This window comes from Talaromyces amestolkiae (assembly GCF_001896365.1).
Source record: "Talaromyces amestolkiae strain CIB chromosome Unknown scaffold40.1, whole genome shotgun sequence".
Classification (NCBI taxonomy): Eukaryota; Fungi; Ascomycota; class Eurotiomycetes; order Eurotiales; family Trichocomaceae; genus Talaromyces; species Talaromyces amestolkiae.
In genome coordinates, this window is record NW_024468076.1 from 790 (window position 1) to 21,826 (window position 21,037).

Here is a 21,037-nt window from a genome sequence, read left to right on the forward strand (position 1 = left end):
TTTTGTTGTTTGTAGGCGGTTAATAGCATTCTGGGCATCAAGAAGGACGTAAATGGGCCCCGGGAGGTGCCTATCTAGTGCCCATTCTTATAAAAAATAATTAAATATATAATAAATAAGTATATTTATATAGATTATATTTTCTATACTTTTTTCTATATCTAATAGTTATTCTTTTTATTTATATATAATCCTTCTACATTTAAGTATCTTTCTAAGTATATATAGTTATATAATCTCTACTTATATTATTTATAAATCTATATTCTTAGCTAACTACTTATATATCTAGTTATAGAAATAATTAATTATAAAATAATGTTAGCTGCTTTAATATATGTTTTCCCTTTATAGTACTAGATTCTGCCTAGTATCATGCAAGTTGGTTTCGTAACAAACACAGTCTTGTGGAGTCTTTAGAAGTCTTTAGTGAGGCCTGGTGGGCCAATCACAGAGAAGCATGTATTTAGAGGCTTGGCGCGTAGTCTGGCACCTAGGGGCTGAAAAGTACGATATCGCGTACTCTCCGGGGGGGAACAGAGTAGAAGAGGGAACACACATCAACATACACATTACTTTATAAGGGAACCTATGTTACCCAATTACTAGCCAATACACGGATTCCAACAAGATCTTAGCCCTAGCCCTAGCCCTAAGTAACACCGTTGCACTGGGCAAAGTTCCGGGAGTAACTCCTACAATTATTGCCCTAGGTACACTTGCCTTACAGGAGACACATGCAGATTCCCTTCGGATTGTTTTCATTACTGCTGTGCCTTTCGGAGTGGTCGCTTGCATCGCAAGTTATTTCCTCGGTGATTTGCGCTGAGACCATGAAGTATCACGTTGATGCACCGGTTGAGGTGTCGTGCGCAAAACAGGGCAACAAAGTTGATACTCGGTGAATTTCTGTCCTGCTTGTGAATCGTGTCTTCTGTCAAGCTCAATTAGTTATATAGTTATTCAGTCCAGAGTTTTGATTAGAAGGTTAAAATTGTACAAGATCCTCCACATGCTCTAGAATTGTTTCTAATTATGTACTGGAACAACATTGAAATATAGCGTCAACAGTTGCAAGATTTGCTCCCTCAATATGTAAAAGACAACAATCTTTTATATTTGAAAAGGTAAACATATTGATCCAACCGTGTATGTCTACGGGCGTTTTCTGGAAAGTTCCGTTGCAAATAAGCTATGTAAAATCTTTGCCCTCCGATTGTATAGCATATTAGGTACCTCAAGTACAGACAGATGTGAAATCTCCTTCACATCTTTTACAAACACTCTCTTCTTTTTGCCCCACAACGAAGGGCTAGTCCCTGAGACTAGTTCAATCTCATATTTCATATGTAAATGTAATACTCCTTTTTACATATCTCTGATCTTATATATATATAATCTTTACGTAAATATTGTACGAAAGTGGTATTAAAAAGTACTAGTCTGGGTAAATTGTGGAATACTTCTAGGCAACAGCCCTGGCTGTGGGGCAAGTTGAAGAGAGTGTGTAAAAGATGTGAAGGAGGTTTCGCATCTGTCTGTACTATCAAGGAGATAACATTCAAATGATCTCTCGAAAAGATTGCGTTCCATTGAGTTGTAGTTACCTTTAGTTAGTGATATGTTATGTTTCATTGGTTTTTTTATCTTGTGTATCAAACTGTTCTTCACGTAACTATCTAAAACCTGGTATTTACATCTGACTACCTAGATAGGTATGCAAGTATTGTAGTTTACAGTAAAATGAATCAATCTGTCATGTACCCCGTCGCCATCTCCGAGTCCTCAAACCACTGCCTCAGCTTATCATCATCTCTAACACGAAAACCAACGGAAAACTTCTTCGGCTCAATTGACAGGCCCGACGGATTCGCATTACACTCTAACGGCCCAGTCAAAATGGGCCTCTGAGCCGGGTCCTGTGCTGGCAACACTTCGAGCGCGATAATGATGCGCATAAAGGTAATGTACATCTCGCGATTTGCGAGGTGTGAACCTGTGCACATTCGAGACCCGGCTCCAAAGGCAAAATGCTGAGTTCCTGATCCTTCCGGGATATTGAGAAAGCGCTCCGGGCGGAATTCGAGAGGTGATTCAAAGTGTTCAGAGTCAAAATCAGCTGCCCAAGCGTTCTGGATGTTTTAGAGCAGTGGCTATTAGTAGGATTAAAAACATATGTGATAATTTACGGAGAAAAGAAATGACCAGAACACTTACCATTAAAAATGTAGTTCCAGCTGGAATGCACGCGCCTTTATAATCCACGTCTTTAATACTGACCCGCGGCAGTGACATTGGAATAACGGTCCAGAAGCGTAGAACTTCCTTGCAAAAGGCGGCCAAGTATTCAACTTTTTCTTCAACGAGACATTTCTTCCACGCACTACCGTCCTGGTAGACTTTGTTGATCTCGTCGAGCAGTTTTTGCTGCAAATATTGACCTTGCGGACCAGACAAAATTGCCACGCCGAGTAGAATGCATGCTGGAGTTGTGTCCAGACCACCGGCTATCATGGTCAGACAGATAGATTTAATTTCAGCTTTGTACACCGCAATTGCATTAGTAACACTCTAATTGCCATTTGGATAAGGACGAGGGTGAGTAGATGGAATTCATAAATATATTGCCATACCGTGGTTTAGTTTGTAATCTGGGTCCTTCATGATATTGCCAGTAATACACGGCTTATCTGTCCCCGTTGAAATGCGATCTTTCAGTCTCTGTAACAGAAACTCGAGGTACTTGTCACGGCGGCGTCTTAGGTCAGATGCCTGGTCATTGCGCCTGGGAAAGATTCTTAGCAGCGGCACAAAATCTTGCCAGTTATTGCTCGTGCTTCTAAGCGTGCTGATTCCGCGCTCGACAGTGATTATCTCTCGCAACAGGTGGTCTTCAGCACCCCCATCAATGCGGAACCCATAACCAAGAGTAAGGCTAAGATTAAGTGCCAGGCGTTGAAAGAGCGGATAAGGATCGATATCGACCTGGAAGTTGGCTGCTTTTTTGAAATCCTTCTCAGTTTGACTTCGCTGCTCCCCGGAGTGAATCTGGTCAACGAGTTCTTTAATGCTGACGTAGGACTCTAGATCCACAAATGGCATGTATGAGGCAACAGCAGGCCGATTTAGGGCTGTTGCCGCAGCTTTTCGTCGCCTTTTGCAGGATTCATCCCATGGCGATGTACCAATAGTAAAACCTTGAGAAGAAGATAGAACTCTGTGGAATGTGTGTAGTGTCGGTCGAGAGATTAGGCTGGATTGATTGTTTATCCAAAGCTGCTTGATAGATTCGAAGGAATTTGCTACCACGAATCTCTAGAAAAAGTCAGTCAGTACGGTAGGGCGATGTCATAGAACAAAGAAGAAGACAAACCCTATTACCGAGCCTAATCTGAAAGACCGAACCATATTGCTTCGATAACTCAGCAAGACGTTTGGGATGCTCTGAACCCAACTGGAAAAGACTTCCAAAGATAGGGACCGAAGGAACCGCAGGTAAATTTCGGATAAATGGAATGTCGGTTTTATCAAGCACATATATCAACAATACCAAAAAACCGACCAAAATAATACTGAGAATCAATGTTTCTACATTTGCTCCACCAATTTTTGCGTGCAGCTCAGATATCAGGGTCAACGAAGAGAGTTCCGCCATGGCGTCCGTTCGTTCGTTGATTCCTGTTTGGTAAAGACAAGACTATAGCCATTTGGTTGCCAGCGATTCATCTTTTAAATTTCTACGTCTGAGTTGGGATGTAGCCCAATTTTCCTTGGTACAGCGTAGCTTCTTGCTGCACTTCGTCCCCTTGGTTAGGAAGAACTAGAACGCCCGCCGGAATATCCGCCGGATCGTTCCCTATGTATTCGTACTTTCCTGGTTCGATTTAGGTATCTCTCTAATCAATTGGCGTGTCATCATTTTTTGACCCGAAGGGATTGGTAATTTACTTAGTTATTGTAGATTGAGTTTGTTAGGTAATTGAGTTACTCTGTGCAATACCTTTGGGATGAGTTGTAGTCAAGCATCGAGATTGAATTAGGGTTAGGGTTGTTAAGAGGCGAGGGTTGTTTATCAAGTGTACTGTAGATAACTGAGGCAAGTTACTCTGTCACGTCAAAGGGATCTTTGAAAAGTAATTTCTTATATAGCATGATTCGTTTATTTGCCTCCGTATCTAATATTCTCTAGCAGGCTCAATAGTACCCTCGCAGCTACCAAAGCCTACCAAATTCGAGTCGTCTTTGCCACACCAGCCACGAATCGTAATTGTGTCTCCATCCTCCAAGAATTTTCGATGTATATCACTCGAAATTGCATATGTCTGTTTCCCACCAAGGGAAGCCTCGAGTAACGAGCCTAAGCTGCCCGGCTCTGTGCCGCTGATGGTTCCTGATCCAATCAAGTCACCCACTTCCATCGGACAACCGCCAATTGTGTGGTGTGCAAGCATCTGCGCGAAGGAAAAGACCAAATTCTTGCCATTCGTTCTTGTGAATATTGCCGATTTTCCGTCGGCCGCTTGAGAGCACAATGGACTATTAGTTGCCTGTCATTTAAACGTGAAAGCAGAATTGATAGCACACTTACTTTTGATTTCCGCCTGGAGATTGATGTCATATACATTATCCTGGCGTTCCTGGCGTAAATAAGGATGCAATTCAGTGTCATTGGGAATGCCGGGGACATGGAACGCTTCTAGAGCATCCTTTAATACAACCCATGGACTAATTGTGGAGGCAAAGTTTTTGGCATTAAATGGACCCAAAGGCACTGCTTCCCAAGCTTGAATATCCCTGGCCGACCAGTCATTTAAGAGAACAAAGCCGAAGATATGCTCTTCGGCCTTATCGATAGGAATTGGTTCGCCCATCGTGTTCCCTTTGCACAAGAAGGCACCCAATTCAAGCTCGATGTCCAGGTTTCGACAAGGTCCAAAGACAGATTTCTCGTCTCCAGGGTTGGCCAAGTACTGACCTAGAGGACGCCGGATCGGGGTGCCAGACGCAACAACGGATGACGCCCGCGAACCATATCCGACAGGGAGGTGAAGGTAATTTGGTTGTAGCGCCTTCTGGGGGTCACGAAAAATGCAGCCGCAGTTGTATGCATGGTTTTTACCGGCAAAGAAATCCGTGTAACCAGTCACTTTCATGGGAAGATGAACCTTGACATCCTCCTTGGGAAACAATGCTGTGTCTCGTACAGCCTGGTTGTTCCTTAGAGCCTGGGGAACAGTGGTGACTGACGAAAAGACATCTTGCAAATAACTCCGAACCTGCTTGTGGAATGCTTGGCCAGCAGCAGCAAATTGGTTCAACGTAGGCTGAGAAAATAATGCAACTTGTTCTGGGGAGAATGCCTCCAGGTAGGAGAAGCCGCCGTGCGTCGCAAACAAGTATAGATCAAGGACGTAGTCTCCGATAGCTATGCCGGCATGAGGATCGGGGGATGCGGGCGTTGTTACGATGCCAAAGGGTATGTTTGCTAACGAGAAATGAGAACCTTTGCGTATATTAAGCCAGCTTTCGGAAGCCATTTCTTTGGTTTAAAACTCTGAATATTTGTCAACAGAATGCTGATTATGTTCGAGTGCATGGTCGATAGTTCAATGTTAAATCGAAGTGAAAAAAACGCAAATTAACTAATAGGGAAGAGATATAGTGGGACTTTTGAACACACCGGAACAGAGGGTAGAGCTCTGGGACATCCGGCGGATGAGCCGTCTGTCGCGTGTCACACAGTGAATGTTTTACCATATGAAGAGCACCATATTTTTTCAATTCCTGTTCTTAAGTTGTGTGAAAGTTTCATTTGATAAGAAAAAAGATTCTTACATCGAATTTATCAAACAGAGGATATTGCACTGTAATCTAGCAAAAATGCCACTCACGGGATTCGATATACCCGAAAAATATGAATACCAAACTGGATTTCTAGCTAACCTAGAGTAAGTTCGCTCTCTGGACCGAATAAGTGTTCCCAATACATGTTAATGCTGCAACAGGACGGAGGCGGTTAAAGGAGCATTGCCAATCGGTCAAAATTCGCCTCAAAAATGTCCTTATGGATTGTATGCCGAGAAGATATCAGGCACTGCGTTTACGGCACCTCGCTGGGAGAACCAACAGACTTGGGTATACCGCATTATACCGTCCGCCGTTCACAGCTCCTTTCAGCCGTTGGACTCAGGAGATAGACTGGAAGCCAAATTCAACCATATTCCAAATCAGCTTCGGTGGGACCCTTTTGATATCAACGCCGATGTTGACTGGGTTCAAGGCCTCCATATGGTGGCTGGAGCCGGTGACCCTTCAGTGAAGAACGGTGTTGCCTACTACATATACGGAGCCGCCAAATCCATGGCTGAGAAGTCCGCCATGTACAACGCCGATGGAGACATGCTTGTTGTTCCACAAACTGGTGCACTTGATATCCAGACCGAGATGGGTCACCTGCTTGTCCGGCCAAACGAGATTTGCGTCCTCCCTCGGGGAATTAGATACCGAGTCCAGCTTGTCAATGATGAACCCATCCGAGGCTACATACTAGAAGTCTACAATGGCCACTTTCACCTTCCTGAGCTTGGGCCAATTGGATCTAACTGCTTGGCCAATGCTCGTGATTTCCAGATCCCCGTAGCCGCTTACACGCACGATACTACTTCGGAGTGGAAGGTATACAACAAGTTTTGTGCACAGTTATTTTGCAGCTCGCAGAACCACACGCCATTTGATGTCGTAGCATGGGAAGGCAGGTACTATCCTTATAAGTACGATTTAGGACGCTTCAACACTATCGGCACCATTTCCTATGACCATCCGGACCCATCACTGAACACCGTTCTCACCGTCAGTTCCAACGCCCATCCTGGAACAGCCATTGCGGACTTCGTCATCTTTCCACCCCGCTGGCTTGTTGCCGAGGACACGTTCCGGCCTCCATCTTATCACCGAAACTGTATGAGTGAGTTTATGGGACTCATCAAGGGTTCCTACATCGCCAAGGACGGCGGCAAGGGTGGCTTCCAAGCAGCTGGAGCGAGCCTTCACAACTGCATGAGCAGTCATGGGCCAGATGCGGAAGCGTTTGAGAAAGCCAGCAACGAAGAATTGGTTCCAGTCAAAGTCGGCCTTGGAAGTATGGCGTTTATGTTTGAAAGCTGCTATATGGTTGGTGTTACTAATTGGGGCTTAAAGGCCTGTCAAAAGATCCAGTCAGAGTATAGTAAGGAAAGCTGGGGCGGTCTCAAGGATCTTTTCAGCCCTCCAAAGTCGCTCGATTAAGGAGATTTCTTCGTAAGACTCTAGTCATAATTGTTGAGATAAGGCATCGAAATGGCTAACTACTATTTAAACATAACTCAGGGTATTGATTAGGGTAATTAATGTTTTTGTAAAAGCCTGTAATTTCTAGCATTTCATACCTTACATATACTTTATAAACACTTGTACCGGGCGTAACGTTACCGTACCGATACACACTACTGGTACTTATACCAAGTTGGCGGGATTCGGGATACCCCGGCCTGGAAGTACTTAAACCCGGCGTGGGCAAAGATATGGAACCACTCCCCGGTTTATCTGTAAAGGCACCCTGGAAAGTGTTGAGAAGCATCGACACTATTCATCTAGTAACTACTTCTTCTCTAAAGTCACTGCGAATTTGGTGATATCGATATGCGAAAGTCTGAGAAGCCGAAACGGTCCAGGGCCCTTCAAGCATGCGAGGTGTGCCGCACGAGAAAGAACCGTTGCAATGAGGAGCAGCCATGCTCCTACTGCGTTGGTAATATATTGCAATCGGATTATTTTTCCAACTTTGGCTAAGCGGTCTGATTAGATCATGATCTGGAATGTCTCTATTCCAGGCCAAATCGTGTGAAGCGGAGAAGGCCATTCCAAGGATCTGCCGACGATGTTCCTTCGCCGAGCAAGTCCTCAATTAGCTCTAGACAAAATTCCGAGCCGGGAGGGCTGGACAGCCATCAAGAAGACAGCGGGGTTGTGGTAGAAAATAGCCATCAAAGTGGTTCTGCTGATACGCGACCCAGGACAAGAGATGGCCATATCGCTTTTGAGTTGGTACCTGATGAGAGCCGTGATCCACGTGAAATTCTTTCATCGTCTGTTCAACATAGTGTGGCTCAGAACCCTCCTGGGACTTTACAGTCACAAGGATTGCCACGATACTCCTCTGCTGATATCGTGGACACAAATTCCTACACAAAGAATTTGGAATTCTATGGCGCTTCCTCATCCACGGCTTTCCTCAAGCATGTGGAAAAGATGTCAGAAAGCCACGTCAATGTTGCCGGAGGTGGAAATTCAGAGGGATCACTTGCTTCTCTATTGCACAACACAAATTTCAGGCCATACTTGACCCCGAGTACTCTGACAGAGCATACTCAAGCTACGAACGATCGATTTCATTTTCGAGTTGCTAGAAAGTTTATTGAAGGATACTTTAGCAACATTCACTGTGTCCAACCTATTTTTGATGAAGAAAGATTTTTAGCACGGTGTGAAGATCTTTGGTTTGACAAGCCTGAGAAACAACCCTTGATTTTCATTGCACTTTACTATATCACGTTGAGTCTAGGTAGTCTTGTAATGATCTGGGACGAACGAGAAATATACGGCCAGGACAGATTTTCGTGGAGTCGGAAATTTTATAACGAGGCTGTTATTATCGTTACGCAACTCGGCTCGGAGACGAATTTGGAAATGGTCCAATGTTATTATTTGATGGTAAGTGCCATCTTTCCTTTATGCTGATAGAAAGGTAACCTCTATCATACTTTCAGGGAAAGGTTTGTCAGCATGAGCTGAATCCACATGGTATGAACGGCCTCCTAGGTTGTCTTGTTTTACGGTTCACTAACATCCTTGTTCAAAGTCGCATATTTGTACTCCGGACAAGCATCCAGGACTGCTCTAGCAATTGGCCTGGATAGGTCAGCTGATAGGAATAAATCTGATCCCAGATCGTCAAATGATGCAGCAAAAACATGGTGGCAAGTTTTCCTTTCTTTCAATTACTCCATTATTGAATCATGGACTTTCTTGCTTACGTTCTCAGGGCTGTCTATTGTCTTGATATGTGAGTGAATTGCCTCATTAATTCGCATTGAGGCTTACAGAGACCTGTGTAGACAAACAAGCTTCGCTCTGGGCAGACCTGATAGCCTTGGTCCTGACGAATATCACACTCAGTATCTTCCAGGGGCAACAAATTTATATGAAACAGACCATTCCCTCATAACACCCAACATGCTTCAGATTGTCCCATGCATGGTTGAATTATCTAGAATCATGCGGAAAGTCGGTATTCGTTTGTATACTTTACCGTGCACTGTGCGAGAAACGCTCGCTCGTACAAGACTGCTAGATGATGAATTGAGTAGTTGGCTTCGATCGCTCCCACCCCATCTTCGGTCAACAGAATCGTCGGCTAGCAGATTATCACTGAAGCCTAAGCGCTCCTCTTACTATATCAAGAAGCAATATGTTGTGTTAATGATACGTACGAATTACGAGGCTCCCTTGCTTTAGAGTCTTGCTGATCTTGAATTTAGGTTACTATAATCTTCGAATGGTACTTCATGGCAAATTCTTCACCCTCCTGGAAAAAATCGATCCGGACCTGCAATGGGAAGTACGCGATTGTCAAGAGAAGTGCATTGACTCCGCAGGCCAGGCGATTGATCTTATATATGACGCATTTAACAACGACAGCTTCTTTCAAACTTGGTAAGGTGTCAAACACTCATATTTATCTGAGCAGGGAATGATCTATTGACTAGTTACTAACTGGTTAGGTGGTACAATTCAACTTATACGCTATTTGCAGCGAGCATTCTACTTACGGCGGTCTTCCACAAATTTGCAAAAACCAAGCAATATCTGCAATACCTGTTTCAAAAAATTGACCGTGCCATTGCCGTCCTCGAGGGCATGGAAGAATGTGTTGTCACTCGAAATGCCACGCTGATTATCAAGCGAACGCTTACACGCGCGAAGAAAGTGCCTCAGATGGTCACATTTGACACGTACAGCACTGCGTCTCGGCAAAATACCACTATCGTAAATATAAACTCCTCAACAATACATCCTAACTCGTCGACGTGGATGAATTTACCGCGAAGGGATACAACACCAAATTTCCTTCTGGACAATGATGGCCCCACCAGCATAGAAGGTGCGCCAGCGGATGATGAGATTGATTGGCTGAATGCCCCTTTTACATTTGACGATGGACAGCAGGCTCTATTTTGGGTAGAATGGGCGCATCATTTGGACGGGCTGGGGCAATAGATGGATATAACCCAATATTGCGATGTACATATCAAAGTAAAGCCATCAAAAATGTCTCTTATTCTGTGACTCTTTGCCTAGGTAGGCTGTTCTTCGTTGACCCCTAAGTAGACAAGTAGAAAGCTGTAAAGGAACGTCATCTGCCATTTGGGTGGCACTTGACAACTACTGAAGATGGATACTATCTTTGGAGCATACTAATGCTATTACAAATTTTAGATTTATATGAAAGGGCTAAAATAGAAGGCTAAGAATACGTAGATGCTCGAGAGTGATGAAATGGAGGATGACGATAGCATGCAAAGGTGTGCAATTCAAGCTGCAGAATTTGCTCGAATTCTGGCCTTGAAGTCCCCAGGGCTGCGTATCCTTGAAATTGGCGCCGGGATAGGAGGAACTACCCTTCCTGTTTTACAAGCTCTGAGCAGGTCAGGTGAAAATCTGTGCTCTCATTATCGCTTTACAGATATCTCGATGGGATTCTTTGGTAATGCGGAGAAGAAGCTGGAAAAGTGGCATGGGCTCGTTCAATACCAGAAGTTGGATATCGAAAACGATCCAGCGCAACAAGGCTTTCAACCGGCAGACTATGACCTCGTGATTGCGGCAAATGTCCTTCACGCCACCACCTATATTGACAAGACAGTCAAAAATGTGAGGCAGCTACTAAAGCCAGGAGGAAAATTATTACTGCTTGAGAGTACACAACCGACTGTCCACCGCTCATTTGTTTTCGGCTCACTCCCGGGCTGGTGGCTAGGAGCGACGCAGCGCTGCAAGGACAGCCCATTGTTGAGCGAAGAAGAATGGAACATTACTCTCCGCAACTCGGGATTTAGTGGCTTAGATTCGATTTTACATTCGTATCCGGATGCAGAATTTCAAACTGATAGTTTGATTATCTCCACTGCAAGACGCAACGACGCGCATGCGATTGATACGGTCAACCTGGCATTGGTTTTGACAAGTGCTCAGCTATCAAAGCAAGATGAAAGCCCAGGTTATAGGATTTCCCAGCACATTTGTTCCATGTCGTCAAAATATACAATCCAGATGTCCTCACTCGGAGATAGCAGCTTACATGATCGAATGTGCATCATGTTGACTGATTTAGACGAACCGTTGCTAAGCAACCTCAACCACGCGATCTTTGAAAATCTGAAGCACATCTGTAAGATCGCCCGTGAAGTCATTTGGATAACGCGGGGAGCGACTGGTCAAAGCCGTAACCCACTGTCGAGTTTGACGCTAGGGCTGGCTCGAGTACTGAGAAATGAGAACTCTCATGTACCGATCATCACCGTTGATCTTGATGCAGAATACGAGACACCCTCCCAGGACATGGCCGGGAAAATCTGGACCTTCATGCAACATTATCTTTCTGACCGACGAAAAGGCGGTATGGAATGGTGTGAGCGCAATGGGAAATGGTTCGTTCCTCGTTTGGTTGAGGATACAGCGACGACGGAATTCGTTCGTTCCCATTCGGTGAATTATCCACCTGGTGTGGCTCGGCTGGAGCCCTTTTATCAAGGCGACCGACACCTACGTCTGAGTGAGGGACGTACAGCAGGCTTGCAAGGAATATCATTTACTGATTTTCCTGATTTCGATGAATCTCTTTCTGCAGAAGAAATCGAGATTGAGATCAAGGCTTCCGGTGTCAATTTTCGCGATATCATGATCGCCATGGGACAGATGTCAGACGAAAACGTTGCAGAGGTCGCTGGTGTAGTGACAAAGGTTGGGCGAGATGCACAGCTAGGGTTCGTAGAGGGGGATAGGGTTTACACATGGCACGTTCCTCGATTTGCAAGCCACGTTCGATGTCCCTCGATGAATGTACAACATATTCCTGCTGGTATATCATTCGAACAAGCACCATCAATACCCATCATCTATTGTACCGCGTATCACTGTCTTTTTACTATTGCGCAACTTCGCCCTGGTGACACGATATTGATACACTCCGGTGCTGGGGGAGTCGGCCAGGCAGCCATTGTTCTTGCGCAGTACCTGGGAGCTACAGTATTCACGACAGTCGGTTCAGACCAGAAAAAGCAACTGCTAATCCAGCAGTATAACCTTCCCGAGCACCATGTTTTTTCCAGCCGGTCGACTGGATTCGCTAGCCAGATCCGTGCACTGACTAAAACTCGAGGCGTGGATGTTGTTCTTAATGCTCTTTCGGGCGCCTTCTTGCAGAGTTCTCTCGATTTATTGGCTCCACTTGGTCGATTTGTGGAGATTGGGAAGAGCGATATACTGGCACATGCTCGCCTGGACATGAGTACCTTTTCACGCTCCATATCCATCTCCGCCGTAGACCTCGTTTTGGTGATGCGAGAAAAGCCGCGGTATATGGCAGATATCTTTGCTCGAGTACACCAGATGCTAGCCGGACATCAAATCAGGCCTGCGTATCCTATCAAGTCTTTCCCAATCTCGGAGTTAGAACAGGTATTCCGGTCAATGCAAAAGAGACAGCATATTGGCAAACTGGTTGTTATACATGGAAGTGATGATAAGGTCAAAGTCATACCCCAGGTGCCTCCCGTGGTCCGGTTGCGACCGGATGCTACTTACCTCATAGTTGGTGGGCAAGGTGGCCTGGGACGTTCACTCAGTGTTTTGATGGCAAAATGTGGTGCTCGATACATTGTGTCTTTGTCTCCCTCAGGTGCCGAGAGACCTCTCACACGGGGTCTTATTGAGGAGCTGGAGCGAATGAAGGTTGCCTTTCGCGCGGTCTCGTGTGACATCAGCGATCGTCTTCAGCTTCAAACTGTTTTGATGGACACGAAAAAGGCTCTGCCTCCTATTCATGGCGTCATTCATGCGGGGCTAACGCTAAAGGTAAGTACCCTGGACATTTAATGCGCATCATAGTATGCTGACTTGGCCACAGAACTCCAGCTTCGACAACATGACACTCGACTCTTTCCAGCAGGTCCTAAAGCCCAAGCTGGGAACATATAACCTTCACGAATGCCTCCAAGACCAGCCCCTAGACTTCTTTATTATGCTCTCATCGTATGTTGGATTGCTCGGAAGCACTGGCCAGGCCAATTACGCAGCACCGTCCACCTTTCAGGATGCTTTTGCGCGTTGGCGGACCAGCCTCGGTCAGCCCACATATTCACTTGATCTGGGAACGGTTCTAGGCGCCGGCTCCCTTCATGAGAGACCTGAAGCACTGCCACACTTCGAAAATATGCGACTCGGTGGACTTCCACTCTCTGCACTACACGCCCTTCTTGGCTACACCATGTCCAATCCTCCTGCGCATTATTCCAATAGCCAGATTGCCATCGGCTGGGCGCCTCCGGCGACATGGTCTCCAACCCAGTACGCTACTCTTGATCCTCTCGTTTCGCACCTTTGCTTGTCTCCAGCTTATCCCTCAGACAAAGCGACCAGCAAGGACTTGGCGGTAGACATGCCACATGTACAAGCGGCTGAACCTCTTTCCCAAGTTTTGCCCCGCTGTCGAAACCCCAAGGAACGTAGCTCTACCATTGTTGAGGCACTGATTGATCAGATTGTCGATATTCTCGGTGTTGCCGCGGAAGACGTCAACCCGGGCAATTCAATCGGAGAACATGGAGGTGATTCATTGGTGGCCATTGAGTTCCGCAACTGGTTCCGTAAAGAGATCGGATATACCTTCACCACGGACCAGGTGACGAGCCAACTTTCCATACAGCAGCTGGCCATTCAAGCGTCTGGCTGAGTGATAGCATAACTAATTATAATATTCAGGAAGTCTGCTTTTCGTTCTCTCTACTTTTCTATTGTCTCCAAGGAGAGGTTCGACGTACAATGAGACTAAAAAAATTATTCCATATTAAATTAGAAGTCAATTGGCCGAGTCTACATGCAGATTGCATGGACTTATTAGCCTATCTAGATCTAGAATTTAGTACAGTAGTAGTAGTAGTAGTAGTAGTAGTACTGCCACGGACCTGGATCCACCTTAGTTAAACAGCGTTATGTTGAGGTATGCTAGGCTTAGTAGAACTATATAAAAATTCAATAATTATCGTCGATAGAGTAGGCTAAATAAATAGAATAATAATAGTTAATATAGAACACTGAAGTCTTTAATATAACTAAGATAGAAGAGATCTCCCATATAGCCTAGTACCTATACAAATATAAATGCCTTACTAATCCTTACTATTATATTTAAGTGACTTATATCAAAAAGCTATAAAGAATAACTAAATAGATAGTAAACGAATATATTTATATAGATCCATTTTCTATACTTTTTCCTACACTATCTAGTATATATATAAGTGTATATCTAATAGTTATTTTTCCCACTATATACACTTCTTCATTCGAGTCTATCTACCTTAAAAGTTGCTAAAACTGCCAACACTTCTTCTTGACCTCTCTTCGGCTTTGGCTGCGGAGTAGATGTGCAGTGCATTGGACTGCACAGCGATCGGATGTGACGCCAGCAGATGATCGTAGATTGCTTTTTAAAAGTATAATGTAAAAGAATACCATCATGCCCATCCAGACTTCATACTTGAGCATGATGAGCGGGTTCGTACGCTACCATCACCATTCCTGGCATAGCCGTGAATTAATCCTCGCAATCAGCACGTCAACTGCTCATTCCCATTGGAGTACGAACTTAGTCAAACGACGACAAACTCGCCTAGCCAGCGAACCAGTTAGTACTATGGGCACCACACAAAAGAGAGCCACTCACAATCTTTGCTCGTTCCCGTTCCAACCTCTCAAATTCGCGATTGATAATGTCCGCCTTCTCCTGACTCAAAACCCGCAGTGTAACAGGAAGCCTCGAAGAAGCGTTCCCTGGCATCTCAGAGTGGTGCATATATGTCAGCGGATCGACGGGCTCCTGTATCCCGGGCGCCCACTTGATCTCGAAAGCCCAAAGGATCCGCATCGCGGCGATGGCGAGCGAGCGCTCGGCAACGTGGTAACCTGGGCCTAATATTGTTGGGAACGTCTATGTTAGCAGTCTTTTCAAGGTCCAAAATAAAGATGGTGTGTTACGTACAGATGCGACGGCCCGCGCCAAAGGCGAAGTGGTCGCGTTTGGTTACGTCGGGGGAGTTGATACTTTGCTCTGCCTATGATCGAGAAACACCGATTAGCTGTACCCGTATGTCTTGGGATGGTCTTGGCTTACGGTTGTGCGATCATCAGCGTATCGATCCGGCCAGAAGCGTTCTGGGTCGTCGTGCCTGTTTGGATCGTGTGCAATAGCCCTACCAGAGATATATTAGACCTGTGCTTCCCCAGCGAAGCTAAAATGTGTCTTACCATGCATTGACATGCAAACGCGAACCTCTGGGGATACACTGCCCGTTATAGACTATGTCCTTCGTCGTAAAGTGCGGATGGCCGAGGGAAACAGGAGGGCGCCATCGCCAAACCTCCTTCATCACGCACCGAACGTATGGGATACCCTCAAGATCGGCAAATTCTGGGAGGCGATCGCCAACGACTGCTTCTATAGGTGGTAAATTGACATTAGCAACCATCTCCAAGATGCCCTGCGGGGTTCATGTATTTACCAATCTCAGCCCGGGCCTTCCGCTGGACATCCGGGTATTGGAGCATCGCTTCCAAGAAGGACCACGTGGAGATCTGACTCTGACAGTTTATGTCAGTGTTAGGATAATGTATTTTTAGTGGCTGATTCATAAAAACAAGACGCAACAGCGTACCGTGTCCGCAGCGGCAATGATAAGCTGAAGTGACAAATATGCTGCTTCCTCTGCGGTCTCTAAGCCGCCACAGTCGGGTCCTCGAATCACCGACGGAAGAAACGCATCTGTCATGTATTTTCCAGCAAAATCAGGGTCTCTGAGTCTCTATTCACTCAGTCAGATAGTCTCCTTGCCCTTTTGGAAAAGATCATACCTGTAATCGCACCGAACACCATTCCAGATCTCGCTTGAATCTCTGCCTGGCATTCTGCTCCCACGGCTTGAGGCAGAGAGGTAGATGGTCCAACCATGTGAATATATCAACCATGTGCATACCGGGGATTGTGCCTGGAGTACGGAACGTTAACATCAGCCACATACATCATCCACAAGATTCAGTATAGGCCTTACGCACCCAGTATCTGTGCAAGACCCGTTTCTATCTTGAAATATCAGTCGAGTAATGCTGTAGAGTCAAGAGGACACGCACCATGAATATAGCTGATGGTAGGATCATTTATATCGGGTACCTACACGACTTGTATTAGCACATTGTGTGGAACAAAGTTCGTGAGAACTCAACCGTGTACACGCACATCCATCCCAAAAGTCAGGGTTGCAAATGCACTATATGTATACCGAGCAATCGACCTCAAAATCCGAGTCCCATTCTGGCCGACCTCCGGGCTATTTGTAATAGCATGCAAAAACTTGGCAGTTTCATAGTTGAGAATCCTGCCAGAACGATAAGCATTCTATTGATCAAAGTGGATGGGAGACTAGAAACTCACGGCAACCCAGCATCTGCTCGTGGTACGCCGGTCATATATGTTTTTATCACGCGTCGCTGAGTCTATAACACAAGAGAGACAGAGCCAGCGTCAACAGGACATAGAGTAGAGGTATCACGGCAAGTTTGCGCCTTACCTTCCACCGCGGATCACTCCCATCGAGCAAGAGAACATTCATCTTGTTGCAGATGAGTTCGTTGCTGACAATCCAGCGCGGCCTCTCTGACGATATCGCGGATGAACGATCTATGATTTCCTTGTAGAGACAAGAGTCAGTATCAGCACCGCCCCCTTCTGCAGCCGACCAACGAATAGTCTTAAAATGAGCAGCCAAAAAAGCGCCGTTTCACTTACCTTGACAGCACGATCCGAATTGAGGAAATAATTGCTTATCGGCCCGATGCGGACGCGAACCACCTCGCCGTGCTGGCGAGCCCAGTTTTGCATCAGCAGATGTTGGAGGCTCTGCTTGCTTGCCGTGATAACTTCAGACAGGTTTCCTAGGATGAGATTGCCCTTGGGTTGAGGTGGGAGGGGGAGATCCTTAGCACCAGCAGGATGGATCCGGAGAAATGCAAATAAGGCTGCTCCCAGCAACAGGCAGACTGTGACCAGGGGCGGCCAGTGAGGGAGAAACGATATCTCGTTTTCGTTCATCTTTTCAATAGCTATGTTGTGTGATAGACGGACCAGGCCCTCTGTCAGCCATGACTACTCTCTATATGTACTTCGGCGTAATTCGAATTTCAACGCATGAATTCCAACGCTATTCGATGCGGGGTGCGGGAAATCAGCTCGCATGCAATAGTTTCGTCGGCTGTACCGAGTGGACCATTGCCTTAAACAATGCGAACCGATATCGGGATTTCCGGTCATGTTTATAGCTTGTAATTACATGGCTTACTCGGATTATCCGCGGACCAGAGACGGTCGGCATCCAGATCTTGGTAGCGAAATGTTAGACTCATATTTTAAGATAGGTCAGTATTCCAACAGAATAAGTCCAAGCAAAGCAAATATGCACCAGTGTATACAGGCTGTCATTGTCAACGTACTCCTAATTGGACTACATAGAAGCCTCTAATGATAACTCCCAGGTGCTTCTTTACCTAAGAGCAAGAACCGTTAGTTTACATGCTAAGGTTATCTATGGATTGGATTGTATAGGGATTTATTGACGTGAAGTCATAGCTATATCAAAGTCATCAACTTCATGAATCCTTTCTTCGCTTTCCAGCCAAGTCAGCACTGAATCCTTTGCCAGCATTGTTCTTGGGCTCCACAATTATCGATATCATGCCATTTCTCCCTGACCTCGAACCTGATGGTATTGCACTTGTGGATATAAATTTGACATTCCGCCAGGGGCGTTATCGCTCAGAAGATATAGTACTCCTACTCAAGAACAAGTTCCTGGATGGCCGTATTGAAATACTCATAGATAGATTCAATTATGACGCCATTTTGAAGTTGGCTCTTCTTACCCGGTGCTTCGATGCATCGTCTTAGACTCCCTATGAAGAGCTTGTCCACTTCTTTTTGCATCCAGAAGAGAATCTGGACTCTGTGTAGCTAATTGCTTATACTATGGTTAAGGTTTATCTGAGGTGATACTGGGCTAGTGCTGTCACCTTGTTATCGGTTAGATATAGACATAATATCAGTTCAGGTTTTGGCAATACCACGTACGGATCGGAATAAATGTCGGGAAATCATCTGAATTGAGTTCGTCCCTCCCCCCACCCCCTTTTCCTTTAGGGAATAGTTTCGTGTAGCAAGTCTGACAATGTCAAGATTACCTCGCAGGTCATTGATTTTCCGCTGTCGTGATTCAACAAGGCTCTTAAGACGTTCGATTTCATCTTATGGTATTTCGTATCGAATAGCAGCACTTCAGATCTGACGTTGCTCACTGCGCTTCAAGTGTTTGTTGATCGTAGCCTCGGTATCATATCATAGCTCATTTCTATTTGACATGGTCCAGGCTTCGTGTAGGTGGTCGTTAAGGCCAGTTGAAATGGTTTATCAAATTTTCGATTCCTAAAAAGAAAGTACTGTTCGTCAATTTTACAAGTCAATATCAATCCATAGATCGGAGAAAGCTACCAGATGGAGATTGCATTTGGTTACTTGATGCACAGTCAAGATCGTCAGGCTCGGACAACGTTCGTACCATCATGACTCAACATCTGGTAGGAATCTCTATCCGCGATGCATATATCGGCATTAAGTCACTTAATATAATGAAAATATTCTATTAAGAATAGTATAATAAATATAATAGGATACTAATAAAGTAATATATTTATTTAAATATATTATTTATAGCGACTTATTAGATAAATGATATATTTGTTATATTCTAAGTATATTATAAATAATAGAATATAAAAAGAATGCTCATTTATTATATATTTAGTTTTATTCTATTATTTTGAATTAAGTGTTTAATCTTAAATATATTATTACTTATAGATCTAATTAACTAAGACTATTTTTATTTATTACTTAGCTTACTACTCTTTTATTATTAGAATATCACGTTAACCGCCATTAAGTGACGAGTTCTCTCTGATCTAGACATTAGTAAACATCGGTTTGCGACACTTACATGGCCAATTCGCCTACCGATTACGTTATTATATATTACTAGACTTTTATAAAGAGAGTAAATAAATTATAAAAATAATTTATAAGAATATAGTAGTATAAGCACTAGATAGAATGAGAAATAAAGATATTAATATTATTCATAGCTATTTACTACTCTCTAGGAATCATGGCCTCTACAGCTTTATTACAAAGTTTGTTTGCTGGCTAATACATGACTAAGCCTGGCCAAGGCCACGTGTATCACGTGCCCGGATATAGAGAGCCCGCCGCACCGTCATTCATTCCACGGCCTTACAACTATAGAATTTACAATCATTTCTACAGATCTGAGTGCGTAATTTCAAAAATTCGATTCACGCGGAGAGAGATGTTTTTCAGTGTCGTAATTGTTAGCTGTGACTTCTCGATTTCTCTGACACTCGTGCAGTCCATCCCACATTCCAGCCAGCTTCCCCACGACCTCCCCGCTATCCCTCACTCGTAGGGAGTGTGACATGTGGGGATTTCCGCAGCTCGGACATTTTGTTGGAGAAAGCCGGTGCCTACTGTGCGGATATCCGGAAGTGTCATCGCCCTAAGTCGGTAGATTCCCCACCACTCATTGGCATAGGTCACTAGGCCCAGGGATACTCTCTTGTAGATTTAGCGTTAGTGCTGGAGTGAGGTAAAGTTAGGAGCATTAATCTCGAACTAGCTTCTCTATTCGTATCCAAGTTGAAATAAATTTCTTTGCGTTTGTCCCGCTCTTCATAAATGACACTTTGAGTAAAAGTCCTGACCGGAACTATCGCTCTCAAACAACAATTGCGACTCGTGAAGAGCATCCAATCAATCTGGAAGCAATCTTTTCCCTCTCTCCTCAAAGTAAAGCATGTTTGAAATGGCGCCATCAACTCAGCCTCTCCCACCCGACCGAAACACTGTCGCGAAGTGGGAGGAGGCTTCGACTTGGCTTTTCCTTAGTCTAGACCTAGAGCTTGATTGGTAATTGCTGACGTACCTTTTTCTGTGGCAATTGGAATGTTACTTCTTTACGTATAATTGTTGCGATGGGCAGCCTCTTGCTGTGGATTGTTACGAGCAGATCTAAGTTACCATACATAGGTTCCTGAGCATTTGGGAGACACCCAAAGACCTCTGGAACACTGCAACTCTATGAATCTTAGCCACTTCACAAAATCCAGAGCATAACTATTCAAGTCTTCTCAAATGTCATACTCTTCATTCAACAACTTATTACTTCGCAAAACATATTTGCGTAACCAGGTGGCGCAAAATGGTGGGATTGTGGGGATGCAGGTCCAGACGGGTGGTTGGGCAGTCCGTGCTTTGCGTGGAATTTGGACATCCGAATCGACGGGAAGGCTTTAGAAAATCAAAGGTGGCATCTGCTGCAATGTGGTGATGGTTCCTCTCTTTCGGGTAGATCTCGCACGTTGGCTTTTTACTCTATCGCGGAGAACCTGGGCTACTAACCCTCCTTAAGTACCCTAAGTTCCCTGCAATGGAGTGAAGAAGCCAACATGCGAAATTTACCCTAGACAGAGCAGCATTCATCATTCCCTTTTCCACCTGCTAAAACAATTAAACAACACTATACATTGGAGGTTGCCAAAACCAAGC

General features: G+C 44.8%; 4 protein-coding genes across 4 annotated transcripts in view; 2 read left to right on the plus strand and 2 right to left on the minus strand.

The window, feature by feature from the left end:
- BHQ10_010363 (uncharacterized protein) overlaps positions 1-5,537 on the minus strand; it is a gene marked incomplete at both ends in the record, with an annotated part of 6,270 nt that extends 733 nt beyond the window's left edge. The window contains 5 exons of the mRNA XM_040872985.1: positions 1,765-2,132; positions 2,218-2,507; positions 2,634-3,315; positions 4,227-4,390; positions 4,589-5,537. Of these exons, the coding sequence (XP_040738865.1) occupies positions 1,765-2,132; positions 2,218-2,507; positions 2,634-3,315; positions 4,227-4,390; positions 4,589-5,537 (2,453 nt within the window). The remainder of the gene's footprint in view (positions 1-1,764; positions 2,133-2,217; positions 2,508-2,633; positions 3,316-4,226; positions 4,391-4,588) is intronic.
- Positions 5,538-5,880: 343 nt separating this feature from the next.
- On the plus strand, positions 5,881-7,284 carry BHQ10_010364 (uncharacterized protein; the record flags this gene model as incomplete). The annotated part of the gene is made up of 2 exons (XM_040872986.1): positions 5,881-5,948; positions 6,006-7,284. The coding sequence occupies 2 exons, from the start codon at positions 5,881-5,883 to the stop codon at positions 7,282-7,284; spliced, it is 1,347 nt and encodes a 448-aa protein (XP_040738866.1).
- A 1,986-nt stretch (positions 7,285-9,270) lies between these two features.
- BHQ10_010365 (uncharacterized protein) lies at positions 9,271-14,047 on the plus strand (the record flags this gene model as incomplete). Its single annotated transcript, XM_040872987.1, has 5 exons — positions 9,271-9,523; positions 9,576-9,750; positions 9,819-10,083; positions 10,576-13,170; positions 13,223-14,047. 5 exons carry the CDS (start codon positions 9,271-9,273, stop codon positions 14,045-14,047), a joined length of 4,113 nt encoding a protein of 1,370 aa, XP_040738867.1.
- Positions 14,048-14,962: 915 nt separating this feature from the next.
- On the minus strand, positions 14,963-17,458 carry BHQ10_010366 (uncharacterized protein; the record flags this gene model as incomplete). Its single annotated transcript, XM_040872988.1, has 14 exons — positions 14,963-14,986; positions 15,041-15,285; positions 15,356-15,428; positions 15,488-15,566; positions 15,622-15,811; positions 15,876-15,954; positions 16,029-16,175; positions 16,225-16,358; positions 16,426-16,449; positions 16,501-16,540; positions 16,607-16,745; positions 16,802-16,863; positions 16,938-17,117; positions 17,156-17,458. The coding sequence occupies 14 exons, from the start codon at positions 17,456-17,458 to the stop codon at positions 14,963-14,965; spliced, it is 1,719 nt and encodes a 572-aa protein (XP_040738868.1).
- Positions 17,459-21,037: the final 3,579 nt, after the last annotated feature.